Genomic DNA, 22,713 nt, shown 5'->3' with positions numbered 1-22,713 from the left:
CGAGTCTGGTTTCTCTTCTGTTTTATGAAAACTTCATTCGCTTACAGTTTAAAACAGCCCATTTCAGGTCTGTCCTCACAGTGACCCAGACTTCAAAGGCAACACAGTGTGGCTTCAACCATCTGAGAAGTCTGTATATCTCAGTATTGCTGTCTGAAACCCATGAAGCGTGTAGATATAAAAACATGTCTGTGTATTGGCATACACGGGAAAAAAATATAGGGCAGCTTTAAATGACCATTAACCAATCAGATTGTTCTATAAACAGTCAAGTTCTTCTCTAATTCTTGAAGGGGAGTGTGTATTTGATAATGGTGACTTTTGAAATGTGAACAGTATTACTATATAAGGAAGCACAGGTTTTCCCTCAACTGGTTTAATGCATTTTAATTTCAAGGTGGCGTTATTAAGACCTGCCTCTGCTAGATCATTAAAGCAGACCCCACTGTGTACATATGTAATAATAATAATAATAATAATAATAATAATAATAATAATAATAATAATAATAATAATAATAATAATAATAAATGGCTGTTACAGTGCTGTTTTGGTATAGCAGTGCTGTTCTGGTATAGCAGTGCTGTTACAGTGCTGTTCTGGTATAGAGGTGCTGTTCTGGTAGAGCAGTGCTGTTACAGTGCTGTTCTGGTAAAGCAGTGCTGTTCTGGTATAGCAGTGCTGTTACAGTGCTGTTCTGGTATAGCAGTGCTGTTACAGTGTTGTTCTGGTATAGCAGTGCTGTTCTGGTATAGCAGTGCTGTTACAGTGCTGTTCTGGTATAGCAGTGCTGTTACAGTGCTGTTCTGGTATAGCAGTGCTGTTCCGGTGCTGTTCTGGTATAGCAGTGCTGTTCTGGTATAGCAGTGCTGTTACAGTGCTGTTCTGGTATAGCAGTGCTGTTTTGGTATAGGAGTGCTGTTCTGGTATAGGAGTGCTGTTCTGGTATAGGAGTGCTGTTACAGTGCTGTTCTGGTACAGCAGTGCTGTTACAGTGCTGTTCTGGTACAGCAGTGCTGTTACAGTGCTGTTCTGGTACAGCAGTGCTGTTACAGTGCTGTTCTGGTACAGCAGTGCTGTTACAGTGCTGTTTTGGTACAGCAGTGCTGTTACAGTGCTGTTTTGGTACAGCAGTGCTGTTTTGGTACAGCAGTGCTGTTACAGTGCTGTTCTGGTATAGCACTGCTGTTCTGGTATAATGCTGATTGAGTAGGCAGCTCCTGCTCACTCTCACGGCTCACGAAGCGGCGGGTACCTGACCTTCCTCCACGGAGGTCATTTTCTGTCCCGCGGTGCCCTCAGAGGCTGGAGGCTGGAGCAGCACGCTGCAGAAAGCTTTCATCACAGGGTGGGACTGGCTCACCTCAATCTTCAAGTAATGCACGTAACAGCGGTAGCCTGCCGCAGAGAAAGAATAGATGCATTACATTGACTCACCCAATACAACCTAACAGAGGGCCTTCATCTACTCACTGCCAATTCATTTGCATGCTAAAATGTTATCTAGCTTCTTTGAACTGAAATCAAGTGAACTCCCGTTAATAGCTGGCACTGAATGTATCATCGGGGAAACGAGGGAGTGTGAATATTTCCTAATTATTTACTTCTTACCTGGTCGGTACATTTCCTGTAAGAATGAAGGAGACCCCTGAACATTGAATTTAAAATGGTTGACTACAGCTTTGAGGGTAGTTTCTACTATGATATTTGCCGTGTTACTAGTACCTAAACAGATAACTTCAATTCCACTGACATATATATATATATTTTTAACCTACCTTATTATCTACTTAACCAAGAGATTCATTATGTAAAATCTTATGTAAAATCAGCCAATTGGAAAAAGAAAACTAAAGTACAAAGGTTTTTTAAATGCTGCAGTTAGAGGAAGTCAAGCAAATAATACAAACGCACCAATGCTACTAAATCCCCAGGCCATTAGTACAAAAGTGCTGTGAAAAAAAAAAAGCTTTTAAAATAAGCACAATCATTTCGTCTCCTGATTCACTGACACCCCAGTTAACAGAAGCTTTAACAAATCTATTCCACCAATGTAATGTTTCTGTAAATGTAGCAGCATTTTTTAGTGGAAACAATATATTTTTGAGGCCATGACACACAAGCAGGTTGTCACACTAGACGGAGGAGACTTTGTCTTACTCTGCACCCTACCCTAAAATAAGTGTCTATTTCTGGCCATCCGCTATCTTGTACGGGTGTCTGGTACAATGTGTTTGATGCCTTTTTATTACATCTAAACCATGTGAGTCAAACAATAATTTGGGAGGGATAGGGCCCCTCTCGTTCAGTTTTATACCCCCACTCCCTCAATATTGATTTGCTTTTCATTTATTTTACTCCCTTGCTCTAATCTTGCTACCTCCGTTTTCCATAGAATCAAATCAGAGAACTTCCCACCAATCCTTCACAAAGCAGTGGGGATCCTGAAGCCAAAAGAGACCACAGTGAGCCAGACGGTACATCAAAGCCACCCCATCCAACATCGCGCATGACTTCAAATGGAGTTTATTATACTCTGGCTTGCATGTGTCGGGTATGTGGTTTGGATGCTAGCTAGCAGGGATTTTCGTATGAAACAAAAACAAACAAAAAAAAACAACTACAGTGATATCAAAGATGTATTTTTTTTTCAGGCCCTCAATTTAAATATCAAAGACTTGACAAGACTGGAGTGTGCCACCCTTGTACTGGACTGTATCCTATAGAACAACACTCTCTCAGCAAGGTAGACTGAGCCAGAACAAAGGTAATGCAGCCTGGCACATAATCTGGGGCCGTGCAAAAAAATAACAAGAATTGTAACACTTTTGTATACCTCTTAATAGCACTAGCAACATTATTACGGTAATAATACCCATCAAAAAAGCTACTGATGCTTCCTGGCAGCTAACCATTTCCTGTGCTGTAGGTCAGGTTCATTCCAATGGTTTATTTGATCTGCAGCTCAAGAAGCGATTAGGTGGAGGAAGCAGCTCTTCAAATCTAAAAGCAGCAGAAAACCAGGAGGGGAGGAGTGCGAACAAGTATATCAGTGAGAAGACACGGCTACAAAGCTATCAGTAAAACATGGACCTGTTGTGTACCAGAGTTCAGAGTTCTAGGGTGGTTAAGCATTGCTCTACAATGGAGAGCTGTTCTACCACCAGCAGGAGAGGGCATGCTGACACAGTGATAAAGACACTGGCAGTAAGCAGACATACCTGGGTCGAAGGACTCCACACCCCGGTTTAGTAGGCTGATGTCCAGCCGGCCCAGGTGAATGATGTTGAAGAGGCCAGTGATCACAATTCTCCACACCCCCAGGAGAACCCCCACCAGAACATTGACAGGGAACAGCAGGTAGGTGAGCAGAAACAGCCCCTGTCTACATGGAGGGAAAGATGTTTTCATCAGCACAAGCTAGCATTGCATCGATCAACTTATAACCGTGTCCCATAGTAAAAGCATAGCAAACTCTAATAAAGCATAGTGAAAGCATGGGAAAAGTCTAGAGAGGTATGATAAAAAAAAAACATGGCAAACTATGTTAAATACAGAGTATAAATGTGGGGGAAAGCATGGGAAAACTGCAACATGTATTGAGGTAAACTTTCATAAAGGTATACGCAATATCAATTAGTCTGTACAGTATCTTGTTAAGAGAATTTCCATAAAAACAAAACAAACTTCTTGTGCAACAGTTGTGAACAGTTTAAATGTTTATATTTATATCACGTTTGACAAATACAGCTCTAAAGATTCCTGTGACCTAATCACTTCCTGGGTAGTAGGTCACAAGGCCTGACTGCATTTAGACCATTAGAGTAAATCTGAGCAACAACACAGGAAGTGATCCGGTACCCCTCTAAATGGGTGGGCATTTGAAACACAGCTTAATAGAGGAAAGTGGAGCTCTGCCCTTTGAAAGCAGCCCTGTGGATTTTTGGTCTCCACAGTTGCACTGGTGCAAATAGAATTACAGTAGAACACATTGGGTTGTTGAGAAGCTTGCTGTGAGCGCTCCTACCTGTTGTCCAAGTCTCTCGTCCCGGCATCCTTTTTAAGGAAGGCAAACTTGGCCATCACATGCTGAACAATCACAACTAAACACAGCATCAGCCAGAAGGGCCTGTGGGAAGAAACAAGGTGCAAATAGCTCTGGGAACACTGTGACAGTGGTGCTTTACAGCAGGCCACTAAAACAAGCTCCAAATAAATGGTTTCAGTTATTCAAGTCAAACTTATCTAGAGGCGGTTCAAAAACAAGTGCAGTTCAGATATCTAAAGGAGTGTTAAGCCAACGGTTTAAAAATGTATTTTCAACCCCTGAAGATGCTTCCTGTTACTTAATCAAACGCAGCAGTCCACACTCACGACAGCAGTCTCTGCTATCAGACCATGGTATCAGGATGATCATCTCAAACGTATGGAAACATTTGCATATCCAGAATAAACGTTAAGTGAGGACTGAAAGATTCCCCCTGCAGTAAAATCATTCTCTGCAGTGTAAAAATATGCTTATTACTGGCAGAACCTGGACAGCCACAACAAAAACTGTATATGTGTTAACTGTTGCAACCTTACCATACTAATCTCATTGCTTCATACAGGGCATTCATCCCAGGGTTGTTCACAAACTAAAAGCAGCTGAAGCAGTTAAAGAAAAGCATGATTTAACTCTAACCTTAAAAACATGAAATGTCTCTGCATTCCAAATTAGACCAGGAGTTTCAGAGATGTGGCGCACGATGTAAATCGCCATGACAATGGAGCTCTAGAATTAAGTCCCAGCAACTACAAGGCGGCTACAGAACATTTCTACCAAACACAGTTTTGTGCGAGACTACGGAATCCATGCTTTTTTTCTATTAGTTGTGTAAGGAGAAGTCCACACGCAAGGAGCACAGCTGCCCAGTACTCACCACATGACCTTGAGGATTCGAAAAAGGATGAGGTTTTGGCCGAATAGTATGGGAATCAGGATCAGGAACACGAACCACAGGATACAGATAAAGAAAACGAGCGTCTGAATCAACAGGGCTGTGGAAACAATGTATTTGACAGACAGAAGTGCTTTTAAATAGTCTGCTTAGCATTTTAAAAGACGATTGGATTACTTCGGTACCGTAGGTGTTGATTTCGGACTGCCCATTCAGAGGGTTACATTCTATTACAACAAATATGTTATTAACATACAAATATCAAAGTTAATCACTGTGACCTACATCCACCAGAGTAAAAAATGTGATTCTGATACTCTCAATGACATGTGAAAAAGAATGTCCTAACCAAGTTTCATCAGAATATATACCCAGTGTGGAATTTAAAAACATCTTTACATAATAGTTTACTGTTAAATTTGTCTGTTAATAATAAACGATTTTCTGAGGATTTGAAAGGGCACAGGGAGAGGGGCAGCACTAAATATTATTTACAATTCAATTCCAAAGCGGTGATAATCAGTGCATTACACATTCCCCTTTTTCTATTACGAGAATGGCAACCTGCATTAGTGCTGGACAGCAAGACAGGTGTCCTCAGACTGGTCTGTGAGCCAGGTAGTCCCTATGATGTGTGATGTTCCTGGCACCACGGTACCCTCTTGATCTCCAGCACTCAAATGCTTAAACTGTCTTGCTCATCACAGAGTCTCCAGGATAAGCTCGAGAGAACGCATCTTGTTTTGTTTGACAGGCCTATTCTTTGAAAGGCTTTGAAATGAGATGCCTGCTGTTATAAACCATCATCCAATCTCATCAAACCTTAAATGTAGCGTATATTCCCCAGGGTGCAGACGCTGCTGTTTAGGCTATGATTTACTAACATCTCATGACTGCATCATGAGTTACTTTAAGGAGGAATTACTAAGGTTTTAAAATCCACTTTCTCAGCTCTTATTAGCATAAGCAATCTTGTCACTGGTGGCTGTGATACTTTAATTCAGAATATGCTGTTCTTTCCAAGTACAATCTAAACTGCCTTACTGTGGCACAGGAAGTGATAAAGTACAACAGCTGCTAAGCTTTCTATATAGTGATGAATTGAGGATGTTAAACTATGATGTCATCGACATGGTCAGACTATTATCACAGGCATGACTCCCCCTGGTATTATGTCATCACTAGGTTGTGTAAAGTGACTATGAGGTTGCTATTGTACAGTCACCACTGCATTACCTATACAGACGAGTGCAGCCTGGTAGCTGGTGAAACCCATCCAGCAGACGATGGCAGGCCGGGACGGTCGGATGCTTCTCTGGCGATTGTAGACACTGTAAATGTCCCCTCGGTACAGACCTTTCAGGTTAGATCTGAGAGGAGATATCAATACAGAAACAAGTACACAGTGCAGAAATAGAAACCATTGCTTATGTAGGATAAATGAAGTATGCACGAATCAACAACAGTCTGAATATTTTCACTGTCATATACTGACAAACGTAAAAATAATGTTTACATCTTAAAAGGTATAAAAAGAGAGCAGTTTTTTTATTGTATATGACACTGCAAAACAAGTCACAAGCACATCAGTAAATTAGAGTGTATTAACATTGTGTTAATATATAACACTAAACACACCACTTAAGATGACATGCCTAAGCTTTAAAACCCAAAGTAAAAAGTGCAGAGGCTTCACTTTTGAAAAACAAGGAGGGTTCATTGAGAGTTCAAACTAAAAGGGCACTACTGGTAAATTAGAAGTTCTGGCAAACTCAGTACATTTCTGGGCTTTTCAAAACAGCGCTGTCTCAGGCCATACAAAAACCAAATCAATATAAAAAACTTTTCAGAACGATTGGAAATGTCATTAAAAAGGTAAAGGAAGATAAATATATATATAAAAATGTCATTTGAAGCTACTTGTGTTTGTGGCATAATTGCCAGTATTTGCTTGAGAGAGGTCCAGGACTAAATGACTAAAAGTGTATTTCAAGTGAGAGCAATGAGGTAAAACTCTCAATCACAGCACCAATGCCTCTATGACTTTCAGAAGCGCTCCATTGACAGCACACAATTAGGAAGACAAAAAAAAATACAGACCCCACTGGCAGTAAGATAATAGTACAGCTTAACTAAGTCTACAAAGTCCACTTTACAGAGTAGACATACACAACTCAGAATGGTAAGGCAAGGCTTATGTATTAATAGTCGTTACACAATAAGTAGGTTCAAAAGGCTTTACTGGGAGAGCACACGGTATGAGGATTTAAGCTCAGTCAATCTGGCCCATTGTATCTAGAAGTAATTTGTAAATCAAATCTAATTAAAAAAAAAAAAGGCGCAGGGACTGACACAGAAGACAAATTAATTAAACTCTAAAAGGACACATTTTTGCTATGTTAACAAATTACTGTTATCTTGAGAATTACATAATCAGGATTTCAATTGTTTTTCTAAAATCATCTCTGAACTCGTGTTGAACTAAAAGCTTGTCTTCAAGCTATTAAAAGCCTCATTAAAAGCATCCCATGTATTGTACTCAGTGATGGGTTGGAGAATTTGTGCACGGAAATGTAGAAGCTGAGCTGAGGCAGCCGTTGGTCAAAAGAAATAAGGTGAAACAGGCACATTAATAAGCGTGATTAAAAACAGAGATCTAGTATTTGCCTCTTGCATGAACTCAGAAGGCTTATTTTCAGAGAGGTAACTTTCCACTTTTAAATGGTATAAAACTAGTAAGATACGACTCAGAACAGTAACAGAACAACGTATCCATGCAACTAAGTGTTTCTTGCTGGTTTACATTGTTACAAATCGCAGAAAATTAGATTTTTGCACGTCAAAATAAGCCCCAGAATTTCAGGGAAACCCCATCAAACACCAAAACAAATCAACTTAAATGTGCAGCCAACACAATGTTGCATCATTTAAATGAAAGTAAAAGCACCGTGGGAATCAGTTTGCCTCTCATAGCTTGTTTATATGCACAGAATCTATAGTCTGTTTATTGATATGTGTTCTCAATCATCACTTATCACTATTTCTTCCAAAACTAAAACAAAACAACAGTGCTGAATTTAGAAATGCTCAAAGAAACGTAACAAATTCAATGAGAAACGTTCCACTAGAAGTTTTTAAGAGTGGTTAACAGTTACTTGGTTTACAGCCATGTTTACCCAGTGTGTTGAACCCGCTGTCGTGCAAGTTTTGTGGACACTGAAATGTCTTTACCTGTGCAAAACCATGGACCTCATGAGCATCACCAAGGTTACAAGACCGGACAGAGTGACAGTGGAGATGTAGCACACTGAAACACAAAGACACATCGCACTGCTGTCAATAAGAGTATGGACATACTTAAACAGATACGGTATACAACGTATGCAACACTAAATACTTTTGAAATTGTAAACTTTAAAACTCATTGACCCATCATGACCTAAAAACATTATCAGACTCTATTATTTTACTGTTTTAATACCCAATACCTGCTGCGCAGGAAGCAGCTGTACAATGCGGCAGACTGGTAGCAAAGGAACATGAATACTGGAAGACTTTTGCATAATTAATTATTCCATTGGAATAGAATATAACAGACTTTTTGAGAATGTTGTTATCACTGTATACAATGCATACTGTATATATTAAAATATAGTTTAAAGAGCAACTGTGGGTATGAAAGATCACAGTTAAAGAATGCATTCTTCTTCTTGACGAACCTTTCCCCCTGAAGCACTCTGCCCCTAGTGGATGTAAGAAATACATCCGTAAGAACACCCACTGTAGAATGGCCAACTTTATAAGACATGTCTGACAGCTCTATAGAGGCCATGGGGTGCATTAAGAGGCCAGACTGTGGCACCCACCTTCCACCGTCCAGAGGTAATTTTTGACAATCTCAACCACCTCGGCCCGGTTCTCTGACAGGATGATGTTAAAGCCAGCCAGCAGGAAGGCAATGTCCTCATTCACTCCCCCTCGCACTTTCTGCAGGGTGGGAATCACCAGCAACACCAGCAACAGCATCACCTAGTGACAGGGAAGTGGAAGTGACAGCCAGCAGGGCGTGGCTCGGATTTATTCGATGTAACTGTTTGAAAACAGGAGAATAAGCTTCAAAGATCCTTTAGAAACAGCTTCAAACAGTTTCACAGCAATAGCAATGATTGACACAAAACAGGCAGTACTTCTGCCACAAAATAGTCTATAGGCCTTCACAAAGTTAGTTACAACAAATTGTACAATATGTAGTAAAACTAAAATGTTTTTATAGTCAGACCTGTCCATAAATGGGCAGCAGTGTGGAGTAGTGGTTAGGGCTCTGGACTCTTGACCGGAGGGTCGTGGGTTCAATCCCAGGTGGGGGACACTGCTGCTGTACCTTTGAGCAAGGTACTTTACCTAGATTGCTCCAGTAAAAACCCAACTGTATAAATGGGTAATTGTATGTAAAAATAATGAGATATCTTGTAACAACTGCAAGTCGCCCTGGATAAGGGCGTCTGCTAAGAAATAAATAAATAATAGAATCCCCATGTTACAAACTTCCATGTGAAATCATTTACACCAGTTCTCTTTCTATATATTAATATAGAAATGATTCCTGTTACCTGATACACTGAAATGATTGATACCACGGCAGAGATAACCAGCTTCAAAGGAAATCTGAAACCTGAAAAATATAAAAACCACAGCGATTTACACAAGTTACCACAGCGATTAGCACTGCAGGTTTTTTGTCTGTCTTTCTCTGTGATGAATATTGGTGCTCACAAAAAGGCCAGCACTAAAGACTGAAGTCCTCAAATGTTATTATGCAGAGTATGGATATTAGAAGAGGTGGCCTTGTGAGCTTCCAGACATTGCCCAATGTTGCCCAACATTCCCCAAGAAGCACGCCTCAAGCCTGCCATGGAGGGACCTCTCTTTGTTGCAAAGCCAACAAATGGGGCCCTGTGGCCCAGCAAGGCTAACCCAGCCTTTCCCCATTCTCAATTATTTCTATAAAGCACTAAAAGAGTGAAGTTGCCCTTACCGTCCTCTGGAGTGTAGATATAAGATTGCAGGGCAGCAGAGATTCTTGAAGGTATCGTGGGCTTAAAAGTGCTGGAACTGTAGAATTGCAAAGCATGCAAAAGTAATTCACTGGTTACCTTTCAATTCCAGACTGAAGAATCATAGACAAAAGAATTTCTTTAACTGTTCTAAACTGTGGCAGATCAAAATACTACCACCGTCTTTTAAACCATTAAAAAAGAAAGGACATGGCCTCTTCACTGGAAATTACAGAAGCCTCTGTCACATGTGCTAAAGATGACATGACATAAGGTAATAGGTTACGTATTTCTACTGGTTTGGAAGCCTCCAATATTAGATAAGCATACAAAATACTAGGGGGTCACCTGCTTTTGGTGACTTTTTTCCTGAGGATTTTCTGCACATACTCCTTGTAATAGCTGCTGTGCAGGTCCTGGAAGAGAAGGTGGCTTGGTGTAAGTGTCAATAGAAAATGCATTAAACATACTTCTAACACATACTAAAGACAGTGTTGCAGGGGGTCAGGTTAATGGTGCACTAGACATACTTGGAGGATGGATTTGAAGGCTCTGTTGAGATGGATGCTTCAACAGTCACCAGGATGTGATGATTGAAACACAAAATGATAAAAAAAAAAAAAACCTAAAACAGCACAAATTAAGATAACTCTAATATTTCATCCCAAGTTTCTCTTTAACTTAGTTTTGAAAATACTAAAATTGAATAAAATCCACTCAAAATCCCAGAACCAAGCTGCCAAAAAAACAAAAATGCTGGAGTGAGGCCAGACCGGAGGGAATCACAGGAACACAATCCTCTTACTAAGTCCTCAGAATCAGACTGCCATTCCTGATTTCTGCTAATCAGGCCTAGAGCTCCCTGATTGGGCGACAGCTGAACACCACACTTGTGAGCCTTTCCTCAAGGCTGTGTTGTAACAAGGATTTTCCTGAGTTTATTAACGAATAGGCCTTGCATTGTTTCAGTAGCCAATACTCTGTGGGAAATAATCACAACACTGCTATAATCTGTTATGAATTGATGAAACACTGTGTAAACCAATTACATCAAACAGTAGAGCCATGAAGGTCTACTGGGGTCATTCAAGGAATTAGAAACTCTTATTTCGGAGCAGTGTTCTTGTCCAAGTTACACCCATTAAGTACTGTTTCCAGTTGACTGCAAGTTCCTACCCAAGATTGATTTATTCCATTGGAATAGAATAAAACAAACTACGAGACCACAGCATGGAAACACAATGAATTTAGAAGAAATATTGCACAGTGGTGCTGATACCGCAGCACAAGGTTCATACAATTGCAACAGCAATATATGAGAAATGCAATATGACCACTGTAGTACCATATACTAGTAATTAACAGCTTGTGTTATCACTGGCCCTTGAAACAAAACATTTTCACTGCCACGTCAATGCCATAGAAGACCATATGGAAAGAGCTGTTCTGGATGAGAAATTAATACTCTGTCACACAAAAACCGTTTACAACAAAATTTCACATTTAACATTAAAAACAGACAAACCACAAACCCGGTGGACAAAATGGTGGTGAATTTGTCTCTATTGCACCCTACAACACTGATTATCACACTGAAACAAAATCAAAATATATAAATGGCTAGCATGCATTTTAATAACAGTTGTGGGGAAAATACTTGAATAAATCTTGCCACTAGGCTTGACCATCTCCATCCAGTGTCTAGGTCACACTACCCACCAGCTCTCAGCTATAATCGCTAGGCTACACTGCCTCTCAGAACCTTGAGCTTTGTCCAGAAGAACACACTGCTTCACAGGCTTGAAAACACCAAGATTCCCATCTCTCAGCAGCCGAGTTCACAATCAGTCACTTGCTCCAGTGCAAAGACTCTTAAAAGAGCAACTTTATGGGTTCAGGTATGGAGAAAAAAAACAAAACATAAAATCACAGTTACTTAACAAATGCATTCTCCTTGTTCACTTTGTCTATAATGTTCTATTATAGTCATCACATCATAATAACTTTTTCAAAGTCAGAAATTTAAAGCACCCCAAGTGACATCAATATAACTTGTGTTTAAATTAAACAACTAGTAAACCAGTATTTAACCTTTAACCTGTATCCCACCAATCCCCCTAGAAATACCACTAAAATCAGTAAAAATTATTACAATAATACAACATTGAACAAATGTGCTATTTCTTACATCCACATCCAGTGTTGCAGAGGGACAATTTAGGGAGGCTGTGTGGTCCAGTGGTTAAAGAAAAGGGCTTGTAACTAGAAGGTCCCCAGTTCAAATCCCACCTCAGCCACTGACTCATTGTGTGACCCTGAGCAAGTCACTTAACCTCCTTGTGCTCCGTCTTTCGGGTGAGACGTAATTGTAAGTGACTCTGCAGCTGATGCATAGTACACACACCCTAGTCTCTAAGTTGCCTTGGATAAAGGCGTCTGCTAAACAAACTAATAATAATAATAATAATGGTTACACTATTGTGTACCAGCTGTACTTAGAGATTGGGTTTTTAAGAGCTCTATTAAGGTCACAGGGGTGATTTAAAAATATATAAAGTCACTAGGATGTGATGAGTGAAACAGAAAATACACCTTGAATCTATATAACAAGAAGAATAACCTGATACAGATTCATATCCCTAAATCTCACAAATCTCAGTATGCTCATTTAATAGCTCATACATACACTGCAGTTGTTTAGGGCTAGCTCATATGGTGCAAACGTGCTACTGGAGTAGATTCTTAGTGTTCTTTGTTCTCTTAGCACATGCCTCACACTGCCTCTCCCTATCCATGCACGGGATCTCTGTATATTTCATTGGCATGTCTTTTTCACTGGCACGGTTACTTTGCAACACCTCAGGGGTTTTACAAACTGTACCCAATCAGATTATAGCTTTGCATAACTCTACTGCGCCGGATTAATCCTGGCATTGCTGTAGCAACGGCCACTTCTCATCATGACACGCTTACCTCGCTCGTGTTAGTTTGCCCGGCAGTCCCTGAATTCTTAAACAGCAGCAGAGGGTACTGGAAACTGAGGAAGGCCAGGCAGACGATCTGTGGAAGACTGGACAGCAGAGAGTAAAATTTATAGATCTGAAAGAGAGGGAAAAACATTATTATTATTCTTCTTGTACCTCTTTAGAAACAGTGCAGGCATATTCAGAGGGTTCTTATAACTGCATATGATGTGTATAAAATCAACAGCTAATCAGATTCCAGCCAAATGCAATCTGAAAACATCTACCAGAAGGCTAGGAGTGCATGATAAGAGCTTGGTGAAGACCGATGCAAAACCAAAGCAGTTACTGCATTCAGCAGGTAGTGTGACAGGCAGAGTTACGGACATGACCAGTGCATTGTTTGAATGAGGACTTGAACAATCCGCATACCCCACATTCAAATATAAAAAAGACAAGAACCCAAAAGCTCGTCATAACAAAATAAAGACTTGGTTATCAGGCAAATCCTGAAATACACCAAACAATGTGCCACAAATGAAATAAACAGCAAAAATGTTTAAAAAGTTTAAATATCAAATGCTGTAGGTCATGGTCGGCCAGAGTAAGGCTGACCTGCAGCACAGGAAATGTTAATGCATTCCATATCCATCTGGAAATACATGCGTAGCCCTATAGCAATTAAAATAAAATAAAATGAGTTTAACCTAACGATTATGGGGGCCTGTGAATTTTCCTAAAGCTAATGAAGATTAAAAAAAGGATTTTAAAGCCTTGCTTTTCATGAATTTAAGTAGATAGAGTTGTTTACCTCATGGTATCAGGAATGTTGCAATTCAGCTCACAAAGAGCTCAAGATTAGCCACGGGAAAGAAAGCCTCTTGATTGAGACAGGCTGTCGCAAAATGGACCAGAGCTTGAGTCCCTCTTTTGCTTCACAAACCCAAACAACAGAGCTACTGTGTGGAGCAGAACCACAATTAGCTAAAGCTCCACAGACGAGGAGATAGTTTTTTTTTTGGTTTATTTAAAACATCCAAGCAGGAAAAGTTCTCTGAAGAAAAAAGCATGTCATCAAAAACACCAGAACAGTAGCAGACACTCAAAATGGTGAACAAGCACCCCATTACTCATTCAAATACACTTCATGAGCTCACCCCATCACGAGGCCCCAAGGAGCTCACTGAATCACTGAAATCAATGACATCGAAAGAGACGGCTTCAGCTAACCACAATGATGCTACAATTTTCAGTACATTAACTTTCAGAGGCGATTGTTAGGAAGCTTAAAATGTTTAAATATTATCAAGAAAATACAGTCCCTGGTGTTCTATATTAGCATGTATCGGATTGTTTTTAATATGAAAACAAATGATTGATTGGGTATGGAGGTATCAAAGTTTCTGAACCCATGTACTTTGATTTGATAAAAAAAAAATCCCAACCGCTTCCAGCTCGAAACTGGTTTAGATTCAGAGGATCTGGGTATCGAGTCCTCAAATCAGTGCCTTCAATAGGCTGTGCACTTAAACAAGGTAACAGCCAGCATTCAACATACCTCCTGTATATAAGCGTGTGTATTTAACTGAAGGGATTTTAATGTTAATCTGGTTTCTTTATTCTGCAATCAAGTTACCGATGAGGCGGCCTGAAGATGTCTGATCTCACAGCAACAGATGTTGACAAGCAAATGAAGCCTCTCGTTGCAGTTTGAGCCATTCCTGGTTTTACCATGTGCTTAATATGACACAACTGTGTTTGTTACCTATACACTGTGGCTAATCAAGCTTGTACTAAAACGTGGAATGGGAGAAACTGCTATGCAACAGGAGTCTTATTTCCATCCCTGTACTGGTATGTTTCAATTGGATCCACTTCTTTTTTGTTTAGATGGGACGATTTAGAAGCGTACAGCCATGCTGATGACAATGTTTTATAAAGTTGCTTGTTCCCGGTATTAAGCACGTCACTTTCCATTTTTAATGAAAATCCACTCGCTTGAGAATAGATTATCTAGCACTGATGGTGCAACCTGTCTCAGTGGTCTCATGAACTGTTCTTACCCAAACAGATTGCTATAATAAACCCTCTCATAAGGAAGCCCCATGATTTCCAATAGAGATGTCAAGCTTTCCTCTGTCTCAGTAGCAGCTGCCTCCAAACCCCTGCTCAGCATCATCAGGGGTCAAGGTTCCTGCAGTGCTCTTCACATCAAGATGCATTTAATGCTTCTCAGTTTTCTGTTTTATAGAAGTGCTAACCAATCATACCTCTTATTTGCACTGGCATACTTATCACAGGCCTTCCTTCTCTTCCGCTGGAAATGTTATGGATAACAAAAATTTGAGCAGCCACTCCTCTTTACCTCTGGCGTCTGAGGACAGTCCACTTTCTGCCAGACCAGGACACTGAAGTGAGTCCAGGACAGCAAGCTCCCCAGGACGTAACCCACACGACTGTGGAGAGTACCGCAGGCCAGCAGGGGGTAGTAGAGAGCAGGGTAGTAGAAGAGGGCCAGGATCTTCCAGTACTCTGAGGGAACAAGGGCGACACCGTAGTTAGAACTACAAGTATTACCCAGGCTTCCAGAGGTGAAAACAATTAGAACCTAGTGAGTTAGCCAACTACACTGCAAGACCATGCCCCACACCCTGCCCTTCTTTGCCAATCTAGAAGTCCAACAATGACAGCTCCATTAGCAGCAATTGCCCTGTGTGTCACAGCCTTTACATCCCCATGTAGAGAGGGGTTGTGTTCAACACCTTTGTTCTCGGGGGCAGGGTCTTCTGTGAAAGGCAGGGGGTTCTTAGCCAGGACCACCACAACCAGCCTGCAGAAGAGTCCCCCAAAGACAGCCCCGACCAGGCCCTTGTGCTGGGTGTGATCGAGGAAGTTCACTGGGCTGGGGAGAGAGGAGACAGGACTGGGCTTAGTCTGGGACTCTGTGTTATTAACATGGTGGCCGTGACAATTTAGTAAATATAAAACAAAACAAAAAACAACAAAAACAGCTGTCCTCCGGGCAAGTACAAGAGACATTGAATTTGTGATTAATTCACCCCAAAGGGTAAATAGTTTTCTTACCTGAGTAACCCTGGAACCCCTTTTAAAAAACCTGGACACAGCCTCTTACGTTTTGTAAAGGCAGCAAGGATCAAGAGAACAACAAGCTAGGGAAAAACAATTCAGAATTAATATATTATTTAATAGCTTACTACAAAGACTCACACAACATTTCAATTGTACCCTGACATATATTTGAGACCAAACTGGCATTTATTCGTCATACTCCAGTTTGAGTACTTACCTATAGGACCCACTTTTTTTAGTACCTCAGCCCTACCCACAAGCCCATTCTACCTCCCTATACACCAGCTCTACAAAACAGAGCCACATGATGTTTCAGTACCTCAGATCCAACTACTACTGAGCCAAACTGCCTCCATGAATTAACCTACATCACTCTTGAATTTGTAATGCTCTCTAAATAGAACCTACATCTCTTTTTTTCTACAGCAAGAGCAAGGCACCACTCAAGGATGAAAGGCCCTTAGCAGACAGGGAACTGACCCACGTGTCCTAGGCCAGAGCCTTCACATCCTCTGCTCAGCGGCCCTTATCTTTGAAGGTCACTCGAAGACTTGACCCGGATTTCACGTCATGGTCGAAGTGAACTCTAACATTCAGAGGAAACAGACTTGAGCAACCACACAACTCTAGAAAGAGTCATTCAGGTGACTGACCTTTCACCTTGAACTAAACAGAAGCAAGACCTCTTGAGCTAAGCCATATTCTGATTGACTGCACAGAACACCAATTGAAGTTAGTTAAACATAATAGAAACACCAGACATAATAGTCACCCAGTATGACACTAATTTGACGATTCTACAAAACATATTTAAATTGTTTAAAGGGAACCCATTCTTCAAGGATTTACAGCCTCTATTTTCATCACGGCAGTTGCAGGTGAACTGTAGTAAAAGTCTCCAAAATGGTATACACGTCATGACCCCTTTTGAGACCATTTCTTCAGGAATTAGTGCAGTAAAGAAGAACCTGCCAACTGAGCATCTAGTTTGTCAGATCTTACCAGTCGTAACTCAAACTGACTTGCAAAAGGGAGCTTCTATATATTAGTGAACAATTAACAGGAATTCTATTAAATCATTCATATGAAGGGCAATCCGTGTGCTACACATGGGGCTTTCGTTTTTTTGGGACAACCTATATCTCATTCTTGGCTCATGTGCACTCAGATGACTATCAGCGCACTGCTCACAACCGACAAATGCTCCTTCAATACATACAATAGAAGGCTGTCACAAAGACGGCCGGAGTGGGTGGCGTCAGACCAGATCCAGGAAATAAAACGACAGAGACTTGGGGTTTTGGTGAAGCTGAGCGCGTGATCGTGCTCAGCATTTAATAATTAACAGACAGAAAATAAAAAGGTTGTAAACATACAAAAACACAGGGCACGGCACTGGTAGCCAAAATAAAGAGACAAACAAAAACGAACTAACACTTAACAAACGGTGCACGGAGACAAACAAACACGGTGAGAACAAACACTTTACGTTTTATTTTGCTTTTCTTTCTCCTTCTCTCTCTCCCGTTCTCCACTCTCGAACACCCAACCCCGAGTGAGTCAAACGTGCATCTATATATACTGTTGTGCTGGGATTCAATTACTAATTAATTATTCACTTGAATCCCAGCACGTGAATTAATTCTGTGCAACCCCGTGCTCACATACTATTACATACTTTAAATGCACGTGAAGTGATGTGCAATCCCGTGCCTAAATATAATAATACAATTTAAATACCACGTGAAACACAAACCCGTTTATATCCCGTGTACCCATCTCTATACACCAACATTAACACACGCAACATACAACATATAACACACACATGCACACAGGGGCGGAGCACATTGCCACAAAGGCATACTTACAGACAGTGCAGAGATACAGGTATGATAGAGCTTGTCAGATGCAGTGGGGAAACATGGCAAGATAATTCTGAAAGATAAAGAACAGTTTTGAACATAGAAACAGACAGTACAAGGTGGTTATAACAATCACTCAATCAATTTGGGTTCCTGCAGTGGAAAAAAAAACAAAAACTAAAAACGTTCCTATCTATTGTGGTTGAAGAATGCATGATTCTGAGGATCTCAACAAAACCAATTTGAAGTTATCTTGTGATCTTGACCAAACTCTTTGAAATGGAGATCCAGGAACAATTTATCGTTACAATTTTTTATTTAAGTTTCCCCTCCAAGTGTCCTTGATGATGGTTGATAACCTTTTTGTACAGGAAGCTTGATTAATAAATGAAAACATTTTTTCAAACAGTTAAAACACACACTTGTATTAACTCAGCCCAAAGTGCTTGTGTTTTACTGCTTCATAAATGCATTTTTCAGACAGTTGCTTTAAGTTGCATCCTAAGGTCTTAATCCTGGTAACACCGGGGTTATCCCATTAGAAATGAGGTCCGGCATTATCAAGATTAAAAAAGAACCCCCTACCCATCCTGGCATCACTATTCTGTTTGAGCAGTAAAATGACAGGCAGATGTCAACAGTAAACTAGCTTCATATTGTAACACCAAACTGTGTCAAAATGATAGAACATCTGTTGCCTTGTGAGTTTCAAATGTTTGTCATTGAATTTATTTAGTTTCTTTTGTATTTTTAAAATCTTCAAGGGGAAGTAAAGTATAAGGCTGTCTGTGTATGACAGAATGAATGCTTATTGAATGCTTAAGCTGGTTGTCACTCTTATTGGGAATATTAGTATTTAAATAGCTGAAGAACGGCGCCAAATAGACAAATGTTTCTGTCTTCTTCAGGAAAGTAGAGTAAATGTGACATCAGGCTAGTGCCTTCGAACAAACATATGTCATATCCTGCATACCCTACATGAACAAACTTAAACTGAACAGAATGATAACATTGTACCATGATTTCTTATATGTGACTTAGAAAAACAATAAGAGCATGGCTGTCTCAATGGGATGTACAGCTTAGGTGTAATACAGGATATCGCTAGTAAATCATATTTAAAGAACTAGTATGACATCTTATAACCTTTGATTTTATTATTTTACTTTTTTTAATGTAAAACTTTAAATGTAAAACTTGAAACTTTAAAATGACTCATTTAAAATAATACATACCATTTTATTCCAGTTGACATTTCCAAAGATTACATTTATATAGCGTCCTGTTCCACTTGTATTTATTTTTCAGTATAAGAGACTATTTTTTGGTTATCCGACAGTACTATAAAGTTACTTGGAGCTCAAAGAGTTATACAAAGCCAAATGCAAGCTAACCCTAATGTATCAGGCAATTCACAAGAACGTATATTTATCTCAATAAATCACAAGGTCTAGATCAAACACCGCAAGGTGCGTTTTAATTGCGTTTGCAATAATTATCAGAGACCGAAGCGGAAGCTCCAGTATGAGGGAGTAGTTGATACCACGCATTCCAGAAATGCCTACAGAGCCTCAACAAAATAAACAACGCAATGGAATGGGATGCAGTACTTACTCTTCTGGAGGTACAGTCGCCCGTGCAGGCTCGTTGCTGTACAAGTCTGCATAATCATAGTATTCATGAACATCAGACATGTTAGAAGTCATAGTTTGTAGATAGGTCTCAACACTTCCCTTGGATTTAAAAGAAGTAAAGGCGGTCTTTGTTTTCCAATTGGTATCCACTTGTTTTGAGAGGGGCTGAACTTTAGCAAACCTGTTGAAGCAGCTGTTTTGTGTCTATGTGTCCCCTGCTTCTAGTCTTCTGGTGTCGGCTCCCCCTGCAGTGGAGAGACGGAATTGACAGATTGTTGCTGGTCCATGCACACCCCAACGCTCCCTCTCAATAAAACTCTTTTCAGGACGGATTACACGGCTCTGGCTATAAGTGAAGTAAAAAGGGGGAGAGGACATTTAGCGAGAAACAACCAACCAATCTCCACTCGTGGCCACGGATTATGGACTTAAATAAACTTCAGGAGCTTTCTATTGGGCTGGTGTGTCACAGAGCAGGGAGAGGGAAGATAACTTTTTAAAGTGGGTGTGGGGAGGGGGGTGTGGGAGTTACCAGTGCACCCAGAGTCATTTAGAAACTCAGAGGGAGGACTTTTGAATCTTCCTTTTCCCATTTGTGGCTTCTACCTCAACCTAGACTGGATATTATTGGAGAATTAGCCAACCCAAATGTACCAATACTGTATCTGTATTGTCAGTAGAATTGTAAATGTCAACATCTGTCTTGACCCCAGTATTTGCTACATTTATTCTTATCAAGTGTTATTGCACAGTCATAAACGTGGTAATAAAAAAAATATACGTTTGTTGGCATTTGTTTTTTTCACTCTTTAAACAACTGTATTTTCATTATGTAACTAACGTCCTGCCCAAACACACACTGTCACTATTATGTCCCTTAATAAAAGCAGATTCCAATGAAGTAGCCTGTAGACTAACGCAATCTCACTCTGCCCTGGCTCAGTGTGGGTGAGATGCAGGGTCTCATTCAGTATAGAATGCACAAGTGCAGTCACTGGTATTAGTATTATAAATGAAATACATATCGTGGCATGGTATGCATTTAACAAAGTCATGACCACATTTGTGGACCCATGAACTGCAGTGGATATTGCACTAATGGAGCTATTTTGGGATCTTGTTAAAATCCCAGTACAAACTGGGGATCAAGCTTATGAAATAATGAAATAACAATTTTCAAAAATGCCCATTTCAATGCTGAAAACACAAATGGGATATGATGGAGGATATTAAATATATCCATGAGAGAGATTTCTTTTAACTTCGTATGGTTAGGCTTGCTCTTCCTTGGTCACTTCATGACAGCAGTGTTAAATCAGTCATTGAAGGACCGGAGGGAGTTCAACTCTCTGGTGAAATGACCTGCAAAGTGTTACAGATTAATGGAAAGTTGTAGCGCTGTGCCCTATATTACCGGGTTGTGTAAATCCTTACTGTCGCTTTAAGTATTTGCGATCCTGTAGTCTTCTGGAAAACTAGAAGGAAGTGATGTGGTTAGAGGATTTTTTTTTCGGTCAATGCAAACTGCACAAGTAACATAACTCTTTAGTTAAGACATCTACAAGAGGTTATATATATATATATATATATATATATATATATATATATATATATATATATATAAATCGTGTAATATTACAACAGTCTTATAAATGAATACACATACAGTATGTAGAGCTGTTAGTAGCACAATTAATAAACATGTCTACTGTTCGCATATAGCCACTTATAATGGTTTCCTTAACTAAAACATTTACTGTAAGAACTAAGAGTTACTGCAAGATGGAATTAATTCATTACCCACTACAGAAATGTTTTAAAGCATTACATGTTAAATTATTACTTAGTAAATCACATGTGTAAGCAATAAGAGACAATAGTGTGTGCATTGTAATATTCAAACACCTTTCTGTAGTAAAGGACAAACACACCCCCCCCCCCCCCCCCCCTCAAACCCACTTGGTTTAAGGGCCCACCACCTGACCGGCAGAACGAGGGGATAGACACCCCTGCCCCCCTCTGTTTTGCACCACAGAACAGCTCTGTTTACTTGACAGGCACTGCTGGAGCAGTGGCTGAAGGTTAGCTATCACATGGGTACCTTTCACAGAGAAATGCGGTCATGTGCATTGAGAATAGAAGGCTGGGAGCAAAGGTGATCATTCTGTTCCTGGCCCTGCAGTTTGTGCCTGGAATGAGCCACTCACTGAAGTGGGTGAACTTTGTGACAAGCCCAAAAATATATATAAATCAAAGCCCTTCAATTTATTAAGTCAGGATAAACAAAAAATACTTTATACCCCTGAAATCGGCATAACATTTTTAAAATGTGTTTATTATCCCACTATATGTGTTCCTAATTATCATATATTATTGTGTGTGCACTCACTGATATTTGCCATATTTATTATCTCATCTGTATAGTTCACTTTTGGGCCAGCTTGAGCAAGATGGAATGGTTATGAAGCCAGTATAAAACGGTCAACTTGCAGTTTAGCTAAATTTAGTAGACATAATGAAGACCTCAAAATGTTTTTCAGTGTACATACAGTTTTTTTTATTTATTTTTTATAATTTAGAGCGCCTAATTATTTTAGCCTTGATTTTTGCCATTATCCTCGCTAATCCCGCAACATCCCCTGCCTGTGCCTTTAACAGGTGAGCTACTTGGGGACTTATGAAAGCTTCAAACGTGCTGGATTATATAAAACATGCATACTTTATAATGATGGTGGAACGAAACATGCAGTTACAGATTGTTAACAAAGTTTTCACCCAAACAATGAAAACCACACACACTGTCTTTTAAACAGGAGCATAATCATCTTCCAGCTCATTGGTGTTATTTGCTTGGGCAAATAACCTTCCAGTTACTGCTGCTCGTCACACCGCTTAAAGGGTTAACTTTTCCACTGCCGCACAATCTCAAAGGTTTCATTTGTATTCATCATTAGGCAGGGATTAGGGTTAAAGGTCCCCTTGAAGAAAAGCATCTATCTGTAACACACTGGAAAACTCCTCCAAAACTAATCAAGCCACCAATTTAGAAACTCTCAGATAAAGAATATAGCAAACAATGAAGAGATATACACAAGCAGTTATTACGTCACTGTAATGAGGCTGTAATTATTGCACAAGGCCAGGCGCAACAATAGCTCCTTCACACA

The 22,713-nt window shown here is 40.0% G+C and overlaps 1 protein-coding gene across 4 annotated transcripts in view; it reads right to left on the bottom strand.

The window, feature by feature from the left end:
* LOC117427785 (receptor for retinol uptake stra6-like) overlaps nucleotides 1-22,713 on the bottom strand; it is a 32,642-nt gene that overhangs the window by 4,688 nt on the left and 5,241 nt on the right. The window contains exons 2-17 of one of the 4 annotated variants that reach the window (XM_058998546.1): nucleotides 19,527-19,791; nucleotides 17,919-17,985; nucleotides 16,042-16,127; nucleotides 15,720-15,859; nucleotides 15,323-15,489; nucleotides 12,968-13,093; nucleotides 10,343-10,410; nucleotides 9,976-10,052; nucleotides 9,551-9,612; nucleotides 8,807-8,969; nucleotides 8,172-8,247; nucleotides 6,177-6,310; nucleotides 4,923-5,040; nucleotides 4,028-4,129; nucleotides 3,222-3,385; nucleotides 1,261-1,398 (exon numbers count right to left, since the gene is read on the bottom strand). In XM_058998546.1, coding sequence (XP_058854529.1) covers nucleotides 1,261-1,398; nucleotides 3,222-3,385; nucleotides 4,028-4,129; nucleotides 4,923-5,040; nucleotides 6,177-6,310; nucleotides 8,172-8,247; nucleotides 8,807-8,969; nucleotides 9,551-9,612; nucleotides 9,976-10,052; nucleotides 10,343-10,410; nucleotides 12,968-13,093; nucleotides 15,323-15,489; nucleotides 15,720-15,859; nucleotides 16,042-16,127; nucleotides 17,919-17,985; nucleotides 19,527-19,618 — 1,780 coding nt within the window. In that variant the 5' untranslated portion in view covers nucleotides 19,619-19,791. Of the gene's footprint in view, nucleotides 1-1,228; nucleotides 1,399-3,221; nucleotides 3,386-4,027; nucleotides 4,130-4,922; nucleotides 5,041-6,176; nucleotides 6,311-8,171; nucleotides 8,248-8,806; nucleotides 8,970-9,550; nucleotides 9,613-9,975; nucleotides 10,053-10,342; nucleotides 10,411-12,967; nucleotides 13,094-15,322; nucleotides 15,490-15,719; nucleotides 15,860-16,041; nucleotides 16,128-17,918; nucleotides 17,986-19,526; nucleotides 19,893-22,713 lie in introns of those variants that run through there. The other 3 variants (XM_058998549.1, XM_058998547.1, XM_058998548.1) reach the window with 3 other exon arrangements.

The sequence above is a fragment of the Acipenser ruthenus genome, chromosome 24, assembly GCF_902713425.1.
Source record: "Acipenser ruthenus chromosome 24, fAciRut3.2 maternal haplotype, whole genome shotgun sequence".
NCBI lineage: Eukaryota > Metazoa > Chordata > Actinopteri > Acipenseriformes > Acipenseridae > Acipenser > Acipenser ruthenus.
The sequence above is the reverse complement of the archived record's forward strand: the minus strand, read 5'-3'. Positions and strand labels throughout refer to the sequence as shown.